Source organism: Gymnodraco acuticeps, unplaced genomic scaffold (assembly GCF_902827175.1).
Source record: "Gymnodraco acuticeps unplaced genomic scaffold, fGymAcu1.1, whole genome shotgun sequence".
Lineage (NCBI taxonomy): Eukaryota > Metazoa > Chordata > Actinopteri > Perciformes > Bathydraconidae > Gymnodraco > Gymnodraco acuticeps.
In genome coordinates, this window is record NW_022992126.1 from 523,752 (window position 1) to 547,388 (window position 23,637).

The following is a 23,637-nucleotide window of genomic DNA, read 5'->3' on the forward strand; positions in this document are numbered from 1 at the left end:
TTTATTATATGAAGAACAACACTTTGTAAATAAAAACGTGTTCGTCTTGATTCAAGATTCGGGAGGCGGTGATGGTCTATGAGGGGAAAGGCAAGAGGAGGCTATCGAGATCATTTGAAAGCAAACATTTAGAAAACTTAAATACTAAATAAAGTGATTGCATGTGTACATAAATATAATAAAATAATCACCTGCGTCTAAGCTACTAAATAGAACTATTGTATAATATCACTCCCTTTTGAATCTTTATTTCGTAGGCTTTGAAAGTTAGCTGTTCACTTTGGCAATTCACCTTCAAAGTCATCATCATAGTTAAACAAAGTGTTGCACATAACAGAAATGTTCTAATGCTGTGGTAGGCATGACGTTTTTTACCAAACCATAAAGGGCAGAATGAATTAGTACTGGGCATATACTTAATGACACAATGGTTTCATGGAGCGCATGAAACCATGTTATATTGGTTAAATAATACATATATTAACAAAGACAAGGCCACTGTGTTCTATTGAATACAATATTACATTTCTTACATTATTAATCGTTAAATACAAAACAAAATATAATAAATAAGTGCTTACATTCTTTCAGGACTTTGCTGTAATGAATAGTTTTTTTTCCTTGCAGTATTTTAAGTTTTCAACTATTTTCCACACTGCTGATGTTTGCACTCGGCTGTCTGCAGACTCACAGTCGGAGCACATTCCTCAGAAGCTGTCGTATGCAAAGTGAGGATCACAAACAACCTGCTGCTGCTGGAAGCTGCTCAGATGTCCCATAATGATGTGTCCATGAGGGGATTCAGGTCCCAGAGGATCCAGGGAGAATCCACATGAAGTCCATCTGTCCTCAATAACCGCTGTTACGTCGCATGTAGGCGTGGCCCCTGACCGGGAACATCATCTCAATAAATGTAAGGGGTCCCACCGAGATCTCACTGGGGCCCTGCACCTTGAAGCCTGACTTCCTGTAGAAGGGGACCAGGAAGTCTTCACACATCAGCACGGCGCGGCGGACGTAGGGCAGGCAGCGCAGGTACTGCAGGTAGCGCCACATCAGGATGGAGCCTTTGCCCTGCTGCCGGAAAGTCCTGTGGACGGCCAGGACGTGGATGTGGACGGTCATCCCGTGAGGCTTGTGGAGAGTGAGGGCATCCTGGGAAATACAGAGGGAAGGGAGAAGTGTAAGAAATGTGGAATTGATTAGAAACCTGTTTAAGTATATACTTGGAAGACTGTGGCCAAAAAGGTAGAGCAGTCGTCCATCAGCCCCTGCTGTCAACATGTCGACCTTGAGCAAGATGCTTAGCTATAAATTACTCCCAATGGTGTGTGAATGTTTGGTAGCACCTTTTATGGCAGCCTCTGCCTCTGTATCAATGTGTGTGAATATGGGGAAAAGACTGAAAAATCCCTCTTTGAATTAAATCTATTTTACTAAAGAAAAATTCAAAAAGTGCCCAACTATATCTATGCCTGGGAGATAGATGTTTCATTCAGTCTTAATTTGAGATGGATAAAACATTGTTCCTCCCACAATAGAAAACTAGTATGCATTCAAATGGAGAGTTTCCTAATTCAACACACTCAGGATATTTGATGATACAACATTACTTGGACTGGTATGACCATAGCTCATGTTGGCAAATGATAACAAACTTGATGATTGATGAATGTTTGCTGACTTTACGATTCTCTATTGTTACTATGTGTTAGCATAGAATATATGACGGAAAAGTCATCACAGACATATGACTATACAGCTTCGGTATACATGTGAAATAAAGAGTGTTTTCTCTAGCACATTAAAAGGTTGATAGTTTGTAGTTTTTAAAATGTTTAACCTAATGAAACCTCTACACATTGTCTTCTGTGAATGTTTGCTCTCTGAGTTATTGCAAAAAGTCATTGCACAGTTTTCCTCACAGCTGACTTTACTTTCTAACTATCATTCTGTATATGCCTCAAGAGTGTGCCAACCTGCATTTCATATTAAAGGAGCATTCAAGGCCATAATAATGCTGAAACGTACCCTGACACATCTGAACAGTTATGGGAATCTGGGAAACATTTACCCACACCATCTGACTTTCTGAATCTCTCCTGTTAATCTGTTTTGAACCTCGTTCTGCATATTCCCTGCCATTAGGCCTGAGATAATTCTCTGTCCAGGTGTCCTGCTCTCTGTCTCACCTCGGTAAGCCTCTCCTGGTCCCACAGTGAGCCGATGATGAAAGCCACCAGACGTCCCCCCTCAAACCAGCCAAGAGACAGCTCAGGGCACAAGGTGAGGAAGTGACGCACCTCGTCCAGGTGGAGAGGACACTCGCCGGACACTGAAATGAAGGCTGTGGAGAGGAGAATATTATACATTAAGAAACCTGGATGACATAAAGTGGGCATAACGTCCCCCTACTTACATGTGACTACCATATTTGATAAATAAGGGTATGCTGGATCACAGCCAGGGAAGTTATGCAGGTCAAAGACACCTGAACTCATATCACACACACATTTAGGATAGATCGTAATGGTCATGGTCAGGGCCGCCTTAATGCACGGGCTGACCTGGGCTGAAGCCCAGGGGCCTACGGAGATCAGGGGCCTATCATGAGCCAATACATTTTTTTAAAAAATTTTAAAGTTTTTTTAAAGTTTTTTATTTCGGATGTTTTTAAAAAACATTTAAATAAACAAAGTGTTGGCTTTCAGAATATGAAACTTTTATTTCCAAAATCACACAATAAATACATTTTTGAAGCTTGTAAAGGGAAGATTACAGCTCTCACTCGCCACTCACTCCCCCTCCCTCCGGCTGAAGTTATGAATGTAAGGCGTATAGTAATCATAGATAACACGGCAGGGTCCGTTACAGTTTGTTTTCATCTGGTTTCAAATAAACAAAGTCTTGGCTTTCAGAATATTAAACTTGTTTCGGATTCAGATGATAAATACAACATTGAAGCTTGTAACGGCATAATTACAAGCGGAGAACGGAGTAACTTGACGTCACAGCAGGCATAACAACAGCCAGTGTTTCTCGTGTGGGTTTTCCTCGGGAAACAAACACAATACACACAAACGCAAAAATACACACACACACACGTATACACACACACTCGCGAGCTCCCCCCAGACCAGTAATCCAAACGAAAATATCTTCCCTCCGTAGTAGTTTGATCATTTGCTCCGCTAATCAATCAGATCGATGGATTCCAGAGATTTTTCTCAAAAATGATGACTCCAAAACAGTCAGTACCACTTAACAGCCAATCAGAATGAGAATATGTTTCACATGTGATTTATTCAAATTGCGAGTGATTGAGTGACAGAAGAAGGTTGTTTAGGAGAAAAAGTTTGAGAAGAAAAAGTTTGAGAGTGGCGCTCTGGAAAGGAAATTGTTGAGGGAAAAGGAGTTTCGAGACAAGCAGCTATTACAAAAAATGCCGAAGTTTACAGGTTATTTTAAACCTGTAGGCCGGGATGAGGAGGAAGGACAGATGAGTTCTGTACCGAGCAGTAGCGGTGCCGGCCGCGGGGCCTCGGAGCCAAACGTCTGGTTCTGATAGCGATGGAGTAGCGGGAGAGGAAAAACAGACAGGAGGGATGTTGGAGGAGATGGAGAGGATGACGAGGACTTGCTACGTGGAGGGGAGCCAACGGCAACCGGACAAATACACGAGGGAGGCCCGATACTCACTCATCTGGAGGAGAGGACCAGGCGCGCGTAGAGCAGAGTGGAGAAGTGCGATCACAGAACCTGCCGAGGCTATAAATGACTTTGATTTGTTGTTTAAATAGGGGGCCTACTAAACCTATCAGCCCCAGGGCCTGATGGCAGGTTAAGGCGGGCCTGGCCATGGTAACTATATTTGTAGTGGGCCACACAATTGAAGGTAAAAGTAAAATATATATTATTTATGGTTATTCATTACAAAGATATAGATTTAACCCTAACCCTTAATCAACAATAATTACAAGAATAATCACAGGTCACCCTTTATAATTATACAAAATATCATTTGTTGGCCAGAATTAATCCTATCTATATTTTTAAAATAGTTTACTATAGGAGATACATTGTTTAAAGGTATACATTAATAATGTCTGTTTTTTGTTGAACGTTTAAGAAAAAAATGACCTTAGGATGCTTATTCCATGAGACACAATGAATGATCTCAATTTCCTTTACAAGAAAGAAAACGTCCCTAAAATAAGTAACATTTAAGACTTTAACTTATGCACCAGCACCAGCACACAATGGTCTTGCTTGTTTGAAGTGAATATGTCAGCACTTTTTGTGTTGTTGTTACGAGTTGGAATCTTTATGGTTTATTGCTTTGGACAAAAGCGCAAGCTAAATTCGATGTAATGTCCTCCCTGTGTGCGTAACAGAGCATGGAAAAGGCTAACTGCCCTAAAGTTATTTAAAAGCCTTAACAGGACTACGTGATTTAATTAAGTAAAGCACAACGTGTAGTTTACCTTCTCTCTCAATCTCGAACACGCTGATAGCATCCTCCGGGCTCAGGGAGCGGAACTCGCTGGCCGGCAGCGTGTGGCGGCGACCCCTCGACCCCAGAGAGGGCATGTGGAGCGGCCTCGTCAACGGAACTGCGCTCATCACCGACATAAAGTGGTGTTTTCCCCAAAGAAAACAAAATAATAAAGTATGGGGGTGTGTACCTGAGGACCTATGTCTGCTTATCTCTCCTTTAACGTTGCTAGGTCCTCGTCTAGAAGCCTGATCCGTGCGTAAAGGGACTGCGGGTTAAGACTGAGCAGAGAGGTGTGCGCCTTCAGTATTTATACCCTCGGTGCGCAAGGTTATAATCCCCAAGCGAGCTGGATGACCAAACCCTGCAATTCCCCATGAGTAAATCAAACAATAAACATATTTAGTCGGGGTCAGATGGGATATCCGTGTGGTGAGCAATGAGCATTATCCTCCTCGTCATGCATCAGACTTGCAGCAGATTTGGATTTTACTGATCATGTGTTGGAGGTCTCATAGTCTGCTGGGGTTGTTACCAGTGTGCGAAATACGGGGGGGTCCGGGGGAGCTCGACCCCCCCGATGAACACCTGAGCCCCCCTGAAAGCCTCAACAGCAACATTTAGGGGGGGTCTGAAATTATAATATGTATTTGTCACTTGCAATGGTCACTACAATGTTTTTAAGCTTACTATGTCCAGTATTCATAATTCAAAAACATTTATTCACAAATATCTTCTATTTTGGCTGTCAAAAGCAGAGCCAGCCGCGGTGACGCGGGTACGCTGCGTGACGCGGACACAAATTATGCAAATTAGCCACGCGCGGCAAAGAGGAGAGAAATACGTTACATTAGAGAGGACTACAATGTCTAACCCCCAAAACACACCAGGAGCGTCTGCGCCGCGTTACGTTGCGGCTGCGCCACGCTGCGACCTCCTCCTGCGACAACACACACCAGACGCGTTTCAAAACGTTGCGGAAGCGGAGCGTCGTGTGTGCAGCCTCGCAGTTGTTGTTGATTTTGGAATATTTCCTGGACATTTGTACTTCTACAAGTAAGTAGGCTATACGTAGTTAAATGGTTTATGTTTGTGTCTGTTTAAATCGTGTTTATTGTTGTTATTTCCTATTTTGTTGTGTTGTAGACTACAGACACAGTTAATAATAATTGTAATATTCCAGTTATAAACAACATGAATCAAAGATGTGTTGCTGTATTTTAGTGGTAAAAAAATATGCATTCATCATCATAATTCCATCTCCACTTCCATTATGAACACCTCGTCGTCCATGGTGCGTTTCGTAGTGGAGGTGTTGTGGGGTCTGCTAAATTAGTATATGTGGGGGATGGGCCTGGCCCGGATGCTCACCTTTCCACTTCCTGCGAGGGGGGGGGCTGCCTGCCCGACTTTACCTTACGGCTGCGCCGCGGCAAAAATAGGATTCATCCTAATTTTAGAGAAGCGCTGCGCCGAGCCGCTTCTGGGAAGCGTCTGAGCCGTAACGCGGCGCGTGTGGTGTAATAGCACCCATTGACTAGAGTGGCCGCGATCCTTACGACCGCCGCGGCGCGGCCGTAACACGACGCAGACGCTCCTGGTGTGTTTTGGGGGTAAGAGAAAGCTAAACCAAAGTGTTTCACTCGCGCACTTTGGGTTCACATCCAAAAAAGTGACACCACGAGATGACCAAGAGACACCCAGAGATGATGCTGATGATGCAGCAGCTAGCACAGCACTCGCTACCAGAACCGTTAGCGAGTCGGGGGCTCCTGTCCCGCCCAGTCACTCCCCAGAAGGAGGTGAAGTTGAGGCAGAGCGCTCAGAAGACGCAGCAGTTGCGGAGGTAGCTGCTACTGCTAGTGACTTTCCGCCGGCTGGTTGGACAACGAAGCAGGTGGGCGAATGGAAAGACCGCAACCCCTGGCTTGACATTAAGGCTGGAAAGTTAGGATGCTTAGTGTGTAGGAAAGCAAAAACGTTGCTGCTAAAGGGACCGGGTTTACACCTCGCGGAAGAATGGATCAATGGTGATGTTACTAGCCCTGATGCAAAACAGCTACGAAAGAAGATCTACAAACACAGGGACGGCCAGGCCCACGCGAGGTCAGTGGAAATAGTACAGATGAAAGACAAAGAAACCCTCCCAAACTGTTTCATTGATGTACAGTCCGATTTACTCAAGAAAACAACAGTCTCGTTTAGAACAGCTTACACCGTAGCAAAGGAAAGGCTATCTTATAAAAAGCTCAACCCCCTCATGACAATGCAGGAGCTGAATGGAGCCGAAGTTGGGAATATCCACAAATCTGACCATGCATGCACGGAAATAATAAGTCACATTGCAAAGGAAATGCGCCGCAAGTTCGTCTCTAATGTGAAAGAAATGGATTCAAAGGTATCAATCACAATTGATGAAAGTACCGTTCACAGTCGTCCCTATCTAATCATTTACGTAAGATGTGATGTCAGTGGTAAGGGGGATGTAGATAATGTGTTCCTGGATATAGTGGATCTTACAGATGGGGTCGATGCTGAATCAATTTATAACTCAATGATGGCGAGTCTATAAAGCTGGAATGGATGATGACTTTTTGAAGACGCACCTAATAAGCATAGCCACTGATGGGGCTGCAGTGCTCACGGGAAAAGCCAGTGGGCTTGTCGTCAGGCTCAAAAACAAGTTTCCGAACGTGCAGTCTGTACACTGCCTGGCGCACAGACTATAACTGTCAGTCAAAGATGCTCTTAAAGAAGTGGGTGGCACTAATCAGTTTGAGATATTTATTTCACATTTATACTCACTCTACAATCAGTCAACCAGGAATTCCAGATTGCTGAAAGAAGCAGCGGCCGAGCTCAACATGGACATACTGAAAATAGGTCACATTTTCACCATCAGATGGGTTGCCAGCAGCTTTAAAACAGTAAAAGCTGTATGGAAAGATTTCCCCGCACTAGCACTCCATTTTAAAACATCCAGTGAGAACGCATCACGTAATGATCTTGAGGCAAAAATACAAGGGACTTTTCAAGCACCTAACCAACTCAGGATTCGTGGAAGATTTGGCTGTCATGAAAGACATCCTGCGTGAACTCCAGAGCCTGTCTCTCAAGCTGCAGAGAAGAGAAATGACACTTGTGGACTCAAGTGTCCACATCAAACAAACCATAAATGTGTTGACCGCCATGAAGACGACCGGGGGGAGATCAACGAAGAAGGCTGAACAGGGCGTCTCATCGGGCTTTTTTTAAGGACGTAGAGCTGACAGAAGGCAGGGGGGAAATAAACAAGCCTCGCTTTTATGAAACGGTGGTTGCTACTATAACCAAGCGCTTAACGGAGTCAAGCTTGGTCCAGAGGCTCAAAGCTCTTGATAATCGCTTTTGGCCTGGAGAGCAGGAAGACTGGACTTTGTTTGGCGAACAAGAAGTGCACCGTCTGGCTAAATCGCTCGGAGAACCAGCCGGGGAGGCCGTGGAGCAGTTTAGAGACTGGAAATTGCAGGGCACTCCACCGGGCAAAACACTGAAACGGCTATGCATAGCAAGTCGCACTTACCTCCCCACGTCTGCTGAGTGCGAAAGAGGCTTTTCCGCTGTGAATAACACCGACAACCAGAGCCGCAACAGGTTGCGCGAGGAGAGCCTGTCTTCGCTTCTGTTTGTGGACCTAAACGGACCCCCTTTGGACAAATTCGACCCAGTGCCGTTCGGGAAAAGCTGGATTAAAGCAGGACATCGTCTCTCTTCTTCTTGGAAACCAGGACGGCAACGAGAAGAAGTCGAGCCAAGGCATCTTTGGTCTATTCACTTAAGGTAAAAGACTATTTTTTCGATCTTTGCTGTGCATAAAATGAGCGTGTGCGTATGTCCTGTGTGGATTCCGGGGTTAAGAATAGCATAATTAGCCTTGGCGTTCAAGTTAGTGTGTGTGTGTGTGTGTGTGTGTGTGTGTGTGTGTGTGTGTGTGTGTGTGTGTGTGTGTGTGTGTGTGTGTGTGTGTCTGAGACCAGCTCTGCTCCCATTTCCTCGCATATAATCGAAAACAGATGGCTCTTTAACGGTCGCGTATTCATTCATATGAACGTTAGAATATATAATTATTTGACAGCGCCCGGTTGAGAAACGCTGCTACTACTGATTGTCTTGGATTGCATCCATGAAATATTGCATAGGCCTACTGCATATTGAGAAATCTTCGACCGGTATATTGCGCAATAAACGGCACATGGGGACCCCCCCGATTATTGACGGGTATTTTGCACACTGGTTGTTACCATTTTAAGGCCTGGAGGTATGTGTGATGTGATCTCTCAGAAGGAAACTTTCCATAGTCCCTGTAAATCGAGTGCACGTTTTTTTCCAGATGTGTAAAAGGATTACAGGGCGTGTAGGAGTTGGTTTTTCACCTCTTCAGTGTAATAAGCCACACATGTAAGGAATTTCAAGAAGCCACAGCTGTTTTCCTCTCTTATTTATGAAACTTTTCCACAAAATGTAACCCTCTTCACATAACTGGAAAGTAGAGTAATCTAGCAACAGAACTATATTTTACTGCATTTCTCATATTCTTTTTATTTAGGGGTGGTCCAGTCAACATCAACTGAAATGTAGTGCAAGACCCCTTGTAGGGGTCACAAGGCTGAAAATAATCTCTATCTCCAGATAAACACATGAAACACGAGTTTCATTTATGCAAAGCTTTCCCTGTTAAACTGTTTAAGATTTTTGGATAGGAAAAGCTTGAAAATATTCTTTGGATTCAAATTTTTTTCAAGAGTCCTACTAAGATGCCCTAAAAGAATCGTGAATGCATAGTGTAGCGACCCTGTATGCTGAGGGTGTCACTTAGGCATCCCCTGTCTCTCTGCCAATCATAGAGCTGCACAGTGATGCTGGTTGAGGTGCGGTCCTGTGGTTGGGGGAGCAGACGGGGGAGGGCGGGAAGTTGTGACGTAGATACTGATATATATATGGGTATGTGTGGGAGTTAGAGTTAGTGTGAGGTTGAACCCACAAGCATGAACCTGTGATCATCTGTGAATAAGAAGAGTTATTAAAGCCTAATAACTTGAAGCCTGTTTCCGACTCCCTTTGTGATCGTTACATTGGTGTCAGAAGTGGGATTTGTTACTGATTGTTTGGTCACAGCAGCTCCTAGTGACAGCAACTGATTCAGCTGATTTAAGACAAACGTGGTGGTTGATGGCTGAGGTTTGTGCCTGATAGTAACAATCGGTACTGGAACTGGAGGATTATTTCGAAAAACATCCACCGACTCTGTCCCCATACCACCCTCCAGGGCACTGATGGAGTTGGATGGCTGGGTTGTGGAGGGCTGTGCAACATCCTGAGGATCAACATCAAAAAAGCCAAAATCATTTGGACAAATGCCACTCTCACTCAGGGCAGCGAGGAGTAAATCGCTCTATGATTGGCAGAGAGACGGGGGATGCCTAAGTGACACCCTCAGCATCCTATACAGGGTCGCTACACTACCCCCCCCCACTACAAAGTTCCTCGCCCACGAGGAACAAATCAAACTCAGCACAAACACTATAACTACACACTGTACTTTGACTAGGAAGGTCTGGGTGGACTACCATCCCTTCCAGTGAGACCAGGGCGCATTCTTGCCCACTAAAGGAACCGAGGGGTCTCACTATAACTTTACTACCAAACAAAGTCTCTGAAACTACCCGGGGGTCGTGACTGCCTTCTCGGCAGGGGGACTGGGGTCAGGAGGACAGGGGTTGCCGGTTCTGGCCCCGGCGGCGAAAGGGGGAAGAAAATGGGGGGACACTCAGTCCCTGATGGCGGACTGCTGCTCTGCTCGCCGGGAGACCTGAGTGGGGGTGTCGAGGGGGCGGCTGTGGGCCCCGATGTTCCTTGGGCCTGTGGAGAAGCGACTCCTCTGTACGGAGCCAACCTGTCTCTGTGGAGCACAACTTTTCTCCCCTTTGGTGGCAGCTGCACCCTGTAGACCACTTCCCCCACCCTCTCCAGTACTCTGCAGGGACCAACCCACTGACTGTCCAGTTTTGGGCACCAGCCACCCCCACTCAGGTCCCCCGGCGAGCCCATTTTCTTCCCCCTTTCGCCGCCTGGGCCAGAACCGGCAACCCCTGTCCTCCTGACCCCAGTCCCCCTGCCGAGAAGGCAGTCACGAGCCCCGGGTCGTTTCAGAGACTTTGTTTGGTAGTAAAGTTATAGTGAGACCCCTCGGTTCCTGTAGAGGGCAAGAATGCGCCCTGGTCTCACTGGAAGGGATGGTAGTCCACCCAGACCTTCCTAGTCAAAGTACAGTGTGTAGTTATAGTGTTTGTGCTGAGTTTTATTTGTTCCTCGTGGGCGAGGAACTTTGTAGTGGGGGGGGGTAGTGTAGCGACCCTGTATAGGATGCTGAGGGTGTCACTTAGGCATCCCCCGTCTCTCTGCCAATCATAGCGCTGCACAGTGATGCTGGTTGAGGTGCGGTCCTGTGGTTGGGGGAGCAGACAGGGGAGGGCGGGAAGTTGTGACGTAGATACTGATATATGGGTATGTGTGGGAGTTAGAGTTAGTGTGAGGTTGAACCCACAAGCTGTACATGAACCTGTGATCATGTGAATAAGAAGAGTTATTAAAGCCTAATAACTTGAAGCCTGTTTCCGACTCCCTTTGTGATCGTTACAATATTAAACTTTATGTTTTTTTGGTGTTAGTGTGAGAGTCTGTTGCCAATTCTTCCATTTCTAAAAATAAAATAAAACAAGTGTTATAATAATAGTAAGGCAAGGAAAGGCACGTTTATTTATATAGCACCTTTCAACACAAGGCAATTCAAAGTGCTTTACAAAAAACGAAAGACATTAATAAAATGGCATAGTAATAATACAAATAATATAACATACAATAATGATATATATTTGTTAGTATGTAAAGTAATGTGTTTTTTATTTTCTAAAATGTAGAGGGACTCTACTGAAAACTAGAAGTACCGCAGTGTAGAAATACTCTGTTATAAGTAAAAGTCCTGCAATCAAAACGTTACTCAAGTAAAAGTAGAAAAGTATTGGCATCAAAATACACTTAGTGTACCAAAAGTAAAAGTACTTATTGTGCAGTTTAGCACCTTTCAGAATAATATATATAATATATTTTTTATATATACAGTATATATTGCATTTAAGTGTTATCACAGCTGGTAAAGGTGCAGTTACTTTAATTGTAATTACTTTGAATACTGCAGCTTGTGAATTTTACTCCAGGTATAACTGAAGTATTTTTAAAGTGTTGATTATATTTCACATCAATAAACTAAATCTGCAAAGTAACTAAAGTTATTAAATGAATGAATCGGAGTAAAAGTACACAATTTACCTCAGAATTTTAGTGGGGTAGAAGAACAAAGTAACGAAACATTGAAATACTCAAGTAAAGTACAGGTCTCTTAAAATGTTACCTAAGTACAGTACTTGAGTACTTTACAACACTGCTAAAACTTTGAAATGCTGTTAAAAAATAAAATAATGGCATTTATATTTGGCGAACCATGTGGTCTTTGCATCACAGCTGGAGGCCCACAGTGCCGCTCAGAGGTGACAGACGGTACCGCGCCAGTGACGCAGCTCTCCATAGCGGCGACGTAAACACGTGCACATCGCTGCTTCTAGGTTACCGTTTTTCTCATTGCACCGTCAGGCTCGCGCTCCAGCATCACTTCCTGACAACAGCAGCGATGGCGGAGCCCGCAGCATCGGATGCGGTGGCCACAGCAGCCTCCACGACCCCGGGCCTCTCCCCGGCAGCCAGCCCGGGATCAGAGCCTCCCTCCCTGGCTCTGTCTCCCACGGCGGACGGCTCCCAGCGGCTGCTCTTCTCCCACGACCTGGTCACTGGGCGGTATCGCGGCTCTGTCCGTTTCGGCCTCGTACGGATGATCCACGGTGAGGAGGAATTTAACTCAGACTCGGACCTCGATGACGGTGGTGGTGGAGGAGGAGGAGGCGGAGAAGGAGTCCCCGGTGGGTCGGACACTGAGAGCGCTGTGGACATCCCGAGTCGGCCTCTGTGTCGGGGGTTTGTCCGCGTCCAGTGGTACCCTGAAGGAGGAAAGCAGGACATCAAGGAGACAAAGGTACCACACACTGGCTAATGTGTTTACCCTGACTCCCGGTTATTCCCGGAGCATGACAAGTGTTTTTGAACTGTATGATGTTTTTTGTTGACGACATGAGTTGCTAGCCTGTCAGGGTTAAGGTTAACTTAATCTGCTTTAAACGCATAAACTCGCTGGCTAGCTCACTAGCGTGCTAGCTAGCAGTGTAGCTCATAGCCTCATGTCTTTTAGCTGGTGCTGGCAGGCTAAACAGGGTTGTTGTTCCAAATATCTGAGACCAAACAGTAATGCATTAAATAACCACTGGCCAGGTAGCATCTATCTGTCTGTAAGTCAAGTGTCACTACAGGTTTCAGCAGGTGCAGCACTCTGCTACTGTAGCAACCCTACACCCATCGATTAGTTCATCTATGACTCCGTGTAGCTCCTCATCTGGGTGTGACTTGGCCTGAGACCAAGCATTGTCAAACATTAGTTTATATGTGATATGATGTACACAACATCTTAGTTCCTCAACATATACGTGCATCCCATTTGAAACCAGTCCTATTTGTCATCTTCAGTGACAACACAAATGAGTAGAAATAAGATCTTCACTGATGTTCTGTCAGTGTTACCAGTAATGTCCACAGTTTTACGTCTAAAATAAATCCTAATGTATTACTTTTTTATAATCTCTAGGGCTGCAACTTCTTATGTGTGCATTAAATAATCTGCATCTTATTTTATTGACTAGTTGTTTGGTTTATAAGATCAAATCAAGTTTTATTTATATAGCACATTTATAAACGATTGTTGGTCGAGCCAAAGTGCTGTACATATAATAAAAATAGGCTACAGTAGAGACACTTGACAGCAAATACAACAGCACAGATTGTTCAGAATATCAGTATGAGAAAGACGACACCCTCACATCGTACAAGGAAAAACTTCCAGAGAAAACCCCACAGTTTAAGGGGGGGAAAAAATGGGAGAAACCTCAGGGAGAGCAACAGAGGAGGGATCCGTCTCCCAGGACGGACAGACGTGCAATAGATGCCGTGTGTAAATCGAAGAGATAATACATTTTACAGCATATAGACCGAATGTTAGGAAATGCATGTGTCTGTAATAAGAAGATGAATCCACGAGGATGTCAGCTACAATCCTGTGGAAGCCATCCGGGAAGCAGCATGACGAGACCCAAGGCAGGACCGCAGAGACAGGTTCAGCCACGACCCGAAGTCCACGACTTAATCCAGAACTCAGGATAGAGGATCAACAAACAATCCTAAAGTAAAATGTATTAATTTACTCTAATGGCAGACGAACAAAACCACCAAGTATTCTAATTTGAGTATATCGTTAAGTGAATTATTTTGGCACATATTCATGAACAATTGCAGGTGATTATGGCGGTATAGGTTGGCTAGCCTGCTCACAGGGCAAATAATTAAAGAGTTAAACCAAAAGCCCCTTGAATCTGGACTAATAGACATAATGTTAAAATACCCGTTCAGTGTTTTACTGTGTTATGGAAATGCTTCTTGGATCTGTTTTCATCCTATAAATCATGTAGCATTTAATTTAATTAACACACACATTGTTGAAAATTAGATTTTAGTCAATCCTCCTACACAACAGACATCAATATTGAGAGTGTATGAGAGGCAGTAAAAGACACCATCTAGATTCTACATTAATGGACACCACACCCTGAGTTATACTTGTTTTTAATTACATAAACAAATAATGAATGCATTTGTAATCAGTTAAAAGGTGGGGAAATCTGCTGTCATCTATATTATCCAGGGCTTCTCTAGATTTCTCCTGGGCTTTGTGAAGAAGGGTCACCACCAGGTTTAAAAGAGGACTGCTCTGGAAAAAGCTCATGAAAGCATGTTTTAGAGACACAGGACGAGACCAGAAGGAACCTATTTTAGGTCCCACTGTTGCCCTGCTTTGTGTTTTGTGCTAAATGAGTAAAGTTCTGGTGTCATTTAAACTCTGTCACAACAAAAGCTCTGTTCAACAATGACACAGATGTTTACACACCTCGTGGACTGTTATGCTGTGTCATTACGAGGCAGTGTCCTCTAAGGATCTAGTGCGAGCTAGTGTGTTCATGTATGGATTTCATTCTGTAGTACTCTTGTTTATGTTTTATGTGGCTTTGTTGTGGGTTGTTTGACATCTCATTTGCTTATCTGCGTTCGCCTTGTTGCATATATCCTGAGTGTGGTGAAGAATAATCAATAATTCATGATTACTTCCTGCAGTATGCAAAGTTGAATATCTTTAAGATTATGTTTCTACAACATGTAGACTTATATGTATTCTGCACGAGGATCCTCAGTTTTCTCTCTGGAGAAATCTATGGAGGCGAATTTATGCTTCAATCTGAAGCTCGTGTTGGAGTTTCTCCTGCAATAAAACCAGCATTTTCACAGCAGAGCTAGGATTTTGATAGTTTTGAGCATATTATCAGGAATTAGGTGCAACTATAAATAATCCAAATATCTAGGGATGTCCCGATCACCTTTTTTTGCTCCCGATCCGATTTTGACAATCTGCCGATACCGATTTTTACCGATCCGATCTTTATGCAATGCATTAAGAGAGAAAAAAAGGAAAAAAGCATTCAAGTTGTCCCTTAAGGTTATTTTTTTATTTAAATGACAGTTCCCAACTATCCATTCTATCCAACATGGATATAGCTTCTTTTGTTCACAGCAGCATTGGATCAGTTCAGTTGTGCAGCATTGGATCAAAACAAAATAAAGCTTATCAGTGGTCCACCACAAAATAACCATGTAAACAAATTGAGTGCAGATAGTGCAGTAACAAAACAAAAATAACTCTACTGGAAAGAGGTAGCTTGACTAGCTTCACAAGTTCACATTCAGTCACAAATAATAAAATAAAATAAAAATGTGGCTTAGTGCAGAATTCTAGCCTTAAGACTAACTAGTCTAGTATTAATGCAATGAACAACACCAGCTTAACATAACATGAATAAACAAAGTATTATATTTCCATCTTACTGCAGTAACACAATTCAATAGTAATCAGCAGCGAAACACGTGTATTTCGGTATATTCACGGCATTAATTTTGTTATTCTACAGTATTGTTGTTTTATAGTTATTTGTTAATGTAACCCAATTTGTGTTCTTTGAAATTGAAAAGGATATCGCATTGTGTGTGTTACTTTCGTTGCAGTTGTATGTCTTAAGTGTAATTTGGCTTGGCTTTCTATTCGTGGACATGCTTTTATTTTGAAGGAGAGGTAGCGCTGTTGACAGGAAGTTGTTGTTGCTTTGGAAACAACGTGACGGAGATTCTTTCACACACACATACGGGTTTTGGGCCGAGGGCGACACCGTACTTCCGGTATCCGCCATTTCACGCGAGGTGCAAGCAGAATATCATAGTCTATTGCCTTAATCAATATCTAGTCAACTCTAAAATACCACATATATGCATTGGCATGATAATATTATTGTGACAAGTGGGGTATTCACCTGGTGTTTCCAGAAGATAGACGTAGATGCTGCCAAAATCGACCGAAGGCCACTTTCGAGGGTCGTAATTCCATACATCTGCAGGCAGTCTGTAAGGGCAATCCGACAACCCACACAGCTCTAGTTTACGCTAGTAACGACCTAGAGCACACCCCTCAAGTCCAGAGATGTAATCCGAAGACATGCAGCGATTTCTTCGGTCGTTCATTCAGAAAAAAAACCTAGTGCGCTCTGCCTGGCTACGTTAGCTAGCTGTTTATATTAGCTTGCCAGGATTTTTGCACTTCCAGAAAAATGGCGTATTTATATATATATATATGGCGCGCGTTGCATTGTGGGTAGCTCGTGACGTCACTGTGTGTGAAAGAATTAACGGAGAAAAGTCATATCTACATATAAAGACGGAGAAAGTAAAGGATAACGTTTATGGTTAAGTGTTAGCACCCCCCGAAGAGGCACAAGCTCTCTTGATATTGGAGATTTCAATAAATTCAATTTGAGAAAAAAAACGGGGAAAAAACAAACAATCGTATTCGATTGGTCGTGTTGAACGTAGCTCTGTTCTTTCCACCACGCGGAACCTCCTTCTTGCAAACATTGCATCTGGCTGTTACACTGCCTTCGCTTTCAATTTTATAATACTTCCAAACTCCTGACATTTTCTCTGTGCCGACTTCCGAGTCACCAGCTGAACGTAGCCTCTCGTTAGCTTACTGCTACTATTAGACACTGCGCCCACTCTGTTGCCAGCTTTGAGAGAAATAAGCAACCAGGTCTGAAAACAAGCCCAAGATAAGCAACACATACATGATGTTTTGTAATTTTAAACCAGAACTAAGGCCTCAGGATGACTTTAAGACGTGAACATGGTCATTTTTGTTTTGTAACATTAAATAAAATAATTTTTTTAAGGATTCCCGATCCCCGATCTTTTTCTCCCGATTCCGATCTTTTAAAAATCACGTGATCGGCTCCGATCCCCGATCACGTGATCGGATCGGGACATCTCTACAAATATCTTAATGTGTTCTTTGTTGCTTCACTTACATGCATAACACTGAGCCATTCTCAGATCAAATTGTTCCCTTTGCTTCCAATATCTTCCCTTCTCATTTACTCGTCTTTATGCTTCCTGGCAAAAGGATATGTGAATATACACAGTGCCTTTTTGTATCATATAAATAATAACCTTGATTGTGTGCACTTGATTTTCTAGAAGTGGCTAGAGAATAAAAAGAGTGACTTACTGAAGCTGATAAAAAAAAAGAAGTGTTTATGTGTTTTTGCAGACTCTCTAAAAACACAAATGTTAGTTCATCACTCAAAACAAAACACTGTCCCCTCCCCCTTTAGAGAGTGGGTGGGGGCAGCTCTAACAGACGGGAACATGACAGAATAATTTACACTGCCTGGCCTGCAAGGCAAAGTGGTAGCATAGAGCACTGGTTTCCCCAATTAAACAAAAAACATACTGCTACCACTATCCTTTCAGAAGTAAGAATGAAGAGGTCATGGACACGACCTGTCATGTTACATTTTTCATACATTTCCACTGTAAATGAAGACTGTCGGTTCAGTTTTGCATTTGAACTCAAACCAGGACTGTCAGAAGCTACATTTCCATTGACTTGGAGAATCTGAGCCAGAATATTATAACCGTTTATCTCTTAGTTTCATATGTACTTAGCAGAGTGATTCCCTTTTTCTCTTTCTCCGCCCAGTTTACTTGCACTCTATGGATTATTGTCCTATATTGGATGGTGTAGTTATCGTTTGCTCACTGGATAACTGTCACCTCAAGTGATTTACCTACGATATACTTTAACCTTGTGGGGCAAGGGCAGACAAGACCAGAAGATCAATTCATCTGAACCCCTTTTGCATTTTAATAGCAAGCTACAGTAATTACTACATAATCCAGTTAGGAAAAATTACACTGTGCTTCATCAGCAGCTTGGTATTTTACTGTGGATTGAAATGGTTATCTCACTGATTTGACACTTTTAATTACAACGGGCAGGTTACTAGAAGACCCCTAACTGTTTTCCACTCCACACCAACCCTAGTTACACCTTGCACTACATGGCCAAGAGTGAAGTGATGCATTAAGCTGAGACATACTTGACTTTTTGATGCAGAGAAATTCCTAAAAGTTAGGAATAATTCAAACATTGAGTGAGTGCATAGACTATACGCCAACATGACATTTAGCAGCAAGTTTTGAGGAACTGCATCTTCACATTGTGGCTTTGTGTGTTGGGAATGGATGTATGCTTCTCTCAGTGTAGGTAGTAAGAGGTGAGCGTTTTTTAACACGCGGCCTGTGTAGTAAAATATTTTCTTTAATTCTGTGGTTACAATGGCACTAGATTAGATATTCTTTTGCCCCCCATTGGTGTTTTTGATGCTTAGGATTCATTTTGAGTAGGTTCTTGTAGGTAGTCATTTGGTTATACATTTTTAAGTATAATGTTTTGAAAATTCTAAAACGAATGTGGATTGTAGAAAAACTCTTTTGACTTCACCGCCTGCTTTGTACCGCAACAGTCCTGTCAGCACGCAGAGCCCTGTTGATTCCACACAACCTTGACATGTCTCCGAGGACAGAAGTGTATTGCAGCAGCCGGTATCTCGTATGGGATGCCCCGCCGAACAGTAACCCACGGGATTTGTCAGATGTCCCGGAATCCATCAGTCATTTGGAAACTAAAACACTGGTCAATGGTCTGCTGAGACCCCCAAAAGTACTGTACCGTACCTGCTGTTACGCCTGGTATGGTGATCAGCTCTTAGAGTTTCAGGACAGAGGTTGAGGTGAACTGTGACACCAGCTCCTCCCTGGAAGCAGCAGCCTTTGTGACGGAGGAGGAGGGTGTGGTTCTAATGATGACTGAGGGTACAGCAGGACTGACTGCTGCTGCTAACCTCACTGCAGAGAGAGAGAGAGAGAGAGAAAGAAACACTGAGGAGGTGGATGGAAGAGATGTGGGGAAAGCAAGTATTGAATACCAGTTGAAAGTGAAATTATATTTAAATAAAACATCTTGACTGGCCGACAGTTTGGTAGCAGATGGCTGATATGGTAATGTAGGGGCTTTTAGTCCTTGAAATGGTAAGGTCCCACCTTCTGCTCTCTGAGCCTTTTTACATTCCCCTTCTGGCAGAGCAGCAACTCCCAACTTGGCAGCGCTATAGTGCAGCCCGGGTTATGGCTGACAATGTGGGAAGAACTATGCAATTATTGTTTTTATTATATACGATAATTTATATAATAATCAAAAATTGACACGTACTTGGCCAGCGGGTCATGTGATGCAAAAGTCAGTATTGTGATTGACTTATACTTCCTGTACATTGTTCAGTCCTCGTCCTAAAGCTATATTTTCCTGGCCACCATGAGATAGCTGTGATTTGCGTTGAATACATTCTACTTTTAGCTTTATCAGGTCCATGAGCCAACATCAACATTTAGTTGCCCATTTCATACTTTATTCAGTCAGTTACCACTGATACAGGAAGTCACGGCAGTTTATTTTATGAGGTTGCATTAATGTTTTTATTTTTGAGCAAGGGTATAAAAAAATATGACATGATAAAACCAATTGAGTCCACAGCTTTATGAAGTGAACAAGGACACTCCTGAGGTTGTATTTTTTTATTTTATTTAAAGGTGGGGTAGGTAAGTTTGAGAAACCGGCTCGAGATACACTTTTTGTTATATTCCATGGAATGCTCTTAACATCCCGATAGCAATGAATATCTTACTGTAAGTGCTTTGACAAAAAATACATTCAAAAATGTCACCTGTGGAAGCCGTGGCGCTGTAAAAAGCACGACCAATCATTTCAGCCTGCCCGGCTAAAGTAACTGGATGGCCTACCTGCCTGTCAGGCTGTCAGCCTTCCATCTGTGCACAAACTTATCTCGTGCCCTCATTGGTCATGTGCGCGTTCGTGTGTGTTGGAGGAGGGGCTCTGTAAGGAAGTGGCAGATTTTTTCCGGCTGTGTATTTTCAAATTCTAGCGCACTCGAGCTGGTTTCTCCAAAATTACCTACCCCACCTTTAAGGAGACAGCATCTGCTCAGCTAGTACGATTGTCACATCAGCCAAAGTCATTTAGGGAAGCTTGTGATTATACAGTACTCGTGCACAGCCAAATAACTGAGGAGACATTAAAGGTCTGTTGTGGGTTTATGGACAGCTGTAGTAGCAGAAGCCATATATGAACTCTTGTGTGACCCCTGCCCTCTGCCCTGTAACCTAAGCATGGACAGGCATGATGTCATTCATGAGCTTTCAATCTCTCTCGCACTTCTAATGCTCTTGGGCAAATCTTTGTGTGAAATCAAAATAACTTTATTGGTATTGTACCAATTGAAATAATCTTTTCTGCAGTGCACAATAAAGCAGGTGGGATTAAGAGACTGTTTTCCTTATTTAAAAGTGATCTGCTTTAAAAATAAAATAGGGGAGTATAACACAAATTCATGTAAATACAGCCGAGGAAAAAAATGAAGCTCTGCAGGTGCTGGATGCTGTGACCTCAGGGTTACTCCTGTCTGTCAACCTGTTCCTGCCCCCCGCCCGCATCCATCTAACTTCAGGTCACACTCCCATTCAACTACAGACAAGAAACATCGCTGTCCTAAAAGAGCTGACTGCTGAATTATGTTTAAAGTGAATGGTGTATTCACATGCTCTTTGGAAAGTTCAATCTCACGAGTTTTGACGTAATTCCTCTGTATGAGATGTGTGGTCATGAGCTTCAAGTAGTGTGAAAACAACTTGGAAACACACGTTACAAATAGGATGTGTTTTTTTCTTATTGCTCTGAGTTGTCAGCTTTGAGAAGGCTTTCAAGGGGAATACCCGATCATGTGTTGTTAACAAAAGTATAACATAATGCATTCATCTGCTCTGTGATACAGTGATGTAAATTGGGTCAGTATTTTCTTTCTGTAATCCAGCTGACAGACGGACACAAAAACACAACCTCAAAATGGCAGACAGAAGTGTGTATCATCTGTCTGTGTATCTGTTCTCTGTAGCTCGTCTTCTCCACTTAGATATTCACAACCTGTGTAGCCTATAAATGAGCCTTAGCAGTGTGCTGCAGCAGATGCACACTGAGCCGACCAGAGTGAGCTATTTAATTTATTTAGCTTAGCTTAGCACCCTTATCAATTTAGCACCTTAGCCAGGTACACTTTTCTCTCTTAAATAATCATATGAATCTTTTAATGCTCTTGTTAACCTTCCACATTGCATATGCCCCTAGATTAGAACTACTTTTTGAAAAGCTAGTTGCTGTTTTGGCATCCATTTGAGTGGCCGGAGCAAAAACCTATTCCCTGATAGATATTTTAAACTGCATATTCTGCTCCATATTTACTGCATTAACACCCTCAGATGGTTTTGATTGTTAATATGTCATCTTTCAGCGCTGTTTGCTCAGGTGCTGTGTGCAGGTGCTCGGGGTTGGCTGGCAGACGTTGGTGTAATCTGGGATATGAGGGGCGTGCCAGGGCCCCCCAACAGGGCATTAGTTGTGAAGCAGGCGCAGGAACAAACACACAAACACGTTTTTTCACCAGGCAATGAGGTTTTGTTGTTTCCTCTAAAAACAGAATAGAACGGCTCAAGTGCTGCGTTGCAGATAACGGATATGAAAACGAAGCTGTTTGATAAATGCACGTTTTGTTCAGCCGGATAATCTCCACATCTCTACCCTACTTTTATAATTTTCGAATCATAAATCTAATCGCCAGAAGCAAAATGCTAACGTTATGCTATAAAGGAACTACAGCAGGGTCGCACGACTTCAACGTCACGCCAACTTAAGATCGATATTCAGAAACACATATTCAAAATTGTACAAGTTGAAGCGTTTGTTTGAACAGTTTGCAGGAGGCAGGTACTTGCTTTCAAGCAGAACAGTGCAAACAAACTTAGCGGGAGCGTTTACGTGTTCGGCGTAACCTTATTTCCAGCTATTTTCCAAAATCCTATGGAGAAATCCCATTGGCTCTGAGACGAGGGGTAAAATGCCAACTCACTTCCGGGTTCCCCGACTCGTCACTGCACCACTCTATATCCGGCTGTTAAAACTACATGTATTATGTTTTGATATTACATCAACTCTTGTCAACTATTATCATATAATAATTAAAGTTATTTTCAATGGAAACATTGCAGAAAATGCTGTTTCAGAAATGTCAGCCTCTCAAATATGGAGATTTTCAGGTTGTTTTTTCGGTATTATATCATATACAAATATGTAGTTTGGACTGACAAGACATTCAAAGATATCGTGCCCTTTGGGAACTGGGGATGAACATTGTTTACTAATAATTAACATTTGTAGATCGTTTGGTTAATCTGGAAAATAATAGGCAGATTAATCCGTAATAAAAAAAGAATCGTTGCAGCTATCGTCAATATCAGTAAAAGCAGAGCACAGTGCAGCAGCAGGTGTTTTCTTAATGACTATTGATCACGGGTTATTTTTAGGATGTTGACAGTGGATTTATGCCGTGTTGGCTTCATGTGTTGATCTGCAGCATCATGCCGGTCAAATCCGAGCTTGTAAATAAATCCCCCGTGGTGGCACTCCTTGTTGGCACTCAGAGGATGATGTCAGCACCTTGTCTTTACAGTAAATCTGATCTGACATGACCGTCCCACCGCGCCCTTTACGTCCCTCCTTCCAACCTCATCTCCATCCCCCTTTCACATTGTTTCTCTCTCACCCTGCTTTTTCCTTTTCTCACCTTCCCCCACTCTTTCCTCCCCTCCTAACCCTTCCTGTTGACCTCCTCCTCCCCCCGTGTGTTTACCTCCTTCCTCTCCCCCTCAGTGTCCCAGCAGACCAGCATGTTGGAGAATGTTGACGTAATGTGTTGCTGACTCGATGGGCGTCCAGCTCCTGGCCTGAGATTATGGATCTCATTTGATCCACACACACACACACACACACACACACACACACACACACACACACACACACACACACACACACACACACACACACACACACACACACACACACACACACACACACACACACACACACACACACACACACACACACACACTAAAGGAGCCTGTATCCCTCTCTCTGGCTGTCTCTTCTCTCTCTCCCTCCCTCCATCATCCTCTCTCTTTCCTCTGCAGTATTGGCCCTACCCAGAGACTGTCTGCTCTGCCTCTCCCTCTGTCTTTCTCTCTACCCTTTTTACTTTCTCCCCCTTTTTTTCGATCTCGCTATCTGCTGTGTTTGCTGTGCCCTAGTCTATTTCTGGCTCGTGCTTTTTTCTTGTTTCCTCACTCTTTGTGTGTCTCCTGGGATCCGTCTCGATCTCCCACTTGTTGGGCTGCATCCTCCTCTGTGCATCGTTCTCTGCTCATCTTCATTTTTTCTCCCCCCCCCCGCCACACCCTACCCCTCCTCCCTTCAAGCAATCTTCTCATCCGACTTTTTCCATCTATTTCTTCATCTTCATGATTGACTCTCGAGTGTTCTCCATCCCATCCTT

The 23,637-nt window shown here is 43.3% G+C and overlaps 2 protein-coding genes across 2 annotated transcripts in view; one reads left to right on the forward strand and one right to left on the reverse strand.

Annotated features, from left to right (window-relative positions):
* Positions 1-49: 49 nt before the first annotated feature.
* On the reverse strand, positions 50-4,763 carry aanat1 (arylalkylamine N-acetyltransferase 1). Its single transcript, XM_034203246.1, has 3 exons — positions 4,485-4,763; positions 2,193-2,347; positions 50-1,155 (listed from the first exon to the last, which is right to left on the reverse strand). The coding sequence occupies exons 1-3, from the start codon at positions 4,630-4,632 to the stop codon at positions 850-852; spliced, it is 609 nt and encodes a 202-aa protein (XP_034059137.1). The 5' UTR covers positions 4,633-4,763; the 3' UTR covers positions 50-849.
* Positions 4,764-7,751: 2,988 nt separating this feature from the next.
* Positions 7,752-23,637, forward strand: part of ube2o (ubiquitin-conjugating enzyme E2O) — a 39,529-nt gene continuing 23,643 nt past the window's right edge. Inside the window, 2 exon segments of the mRNA XM_034203247.1 lie at positions 7,752-8,314; positions 12,182-12,617. Of these exon segments, the coding sequence (XP_034059138.1) occupies positions 12,219-12,617 (399 nt within the window). The 5' untranslated portion in view covers positions 7,752-8,314; positions 12,182-12,218.

Excerpts from the sequence above, each read along its gene's own strand:
- aanat1 (XM_034203246.1), bottom strand. The coding sequence starts at position 4,632 with ATGTCGGTGATGAGCGCAGTTCCGTTGACGAGGCCGCTCCACATGCCC. Across the intron at positions 2,348-4,484 it reads GTTCGAGATTGAGAGAGAAG|CCTTCATTTCAGTGTCCGGC; the intron begins GTAAACTACACG and ends TCCTCTCCACAG. Across the intron at positions 1,156-2,192 it reads ACCAGGAGAGGCTTACCGAG|GATGCCCTCACTCTCCACAA; the intron begins GTGAGACAGAGA and ends TGTATTTCCCAG.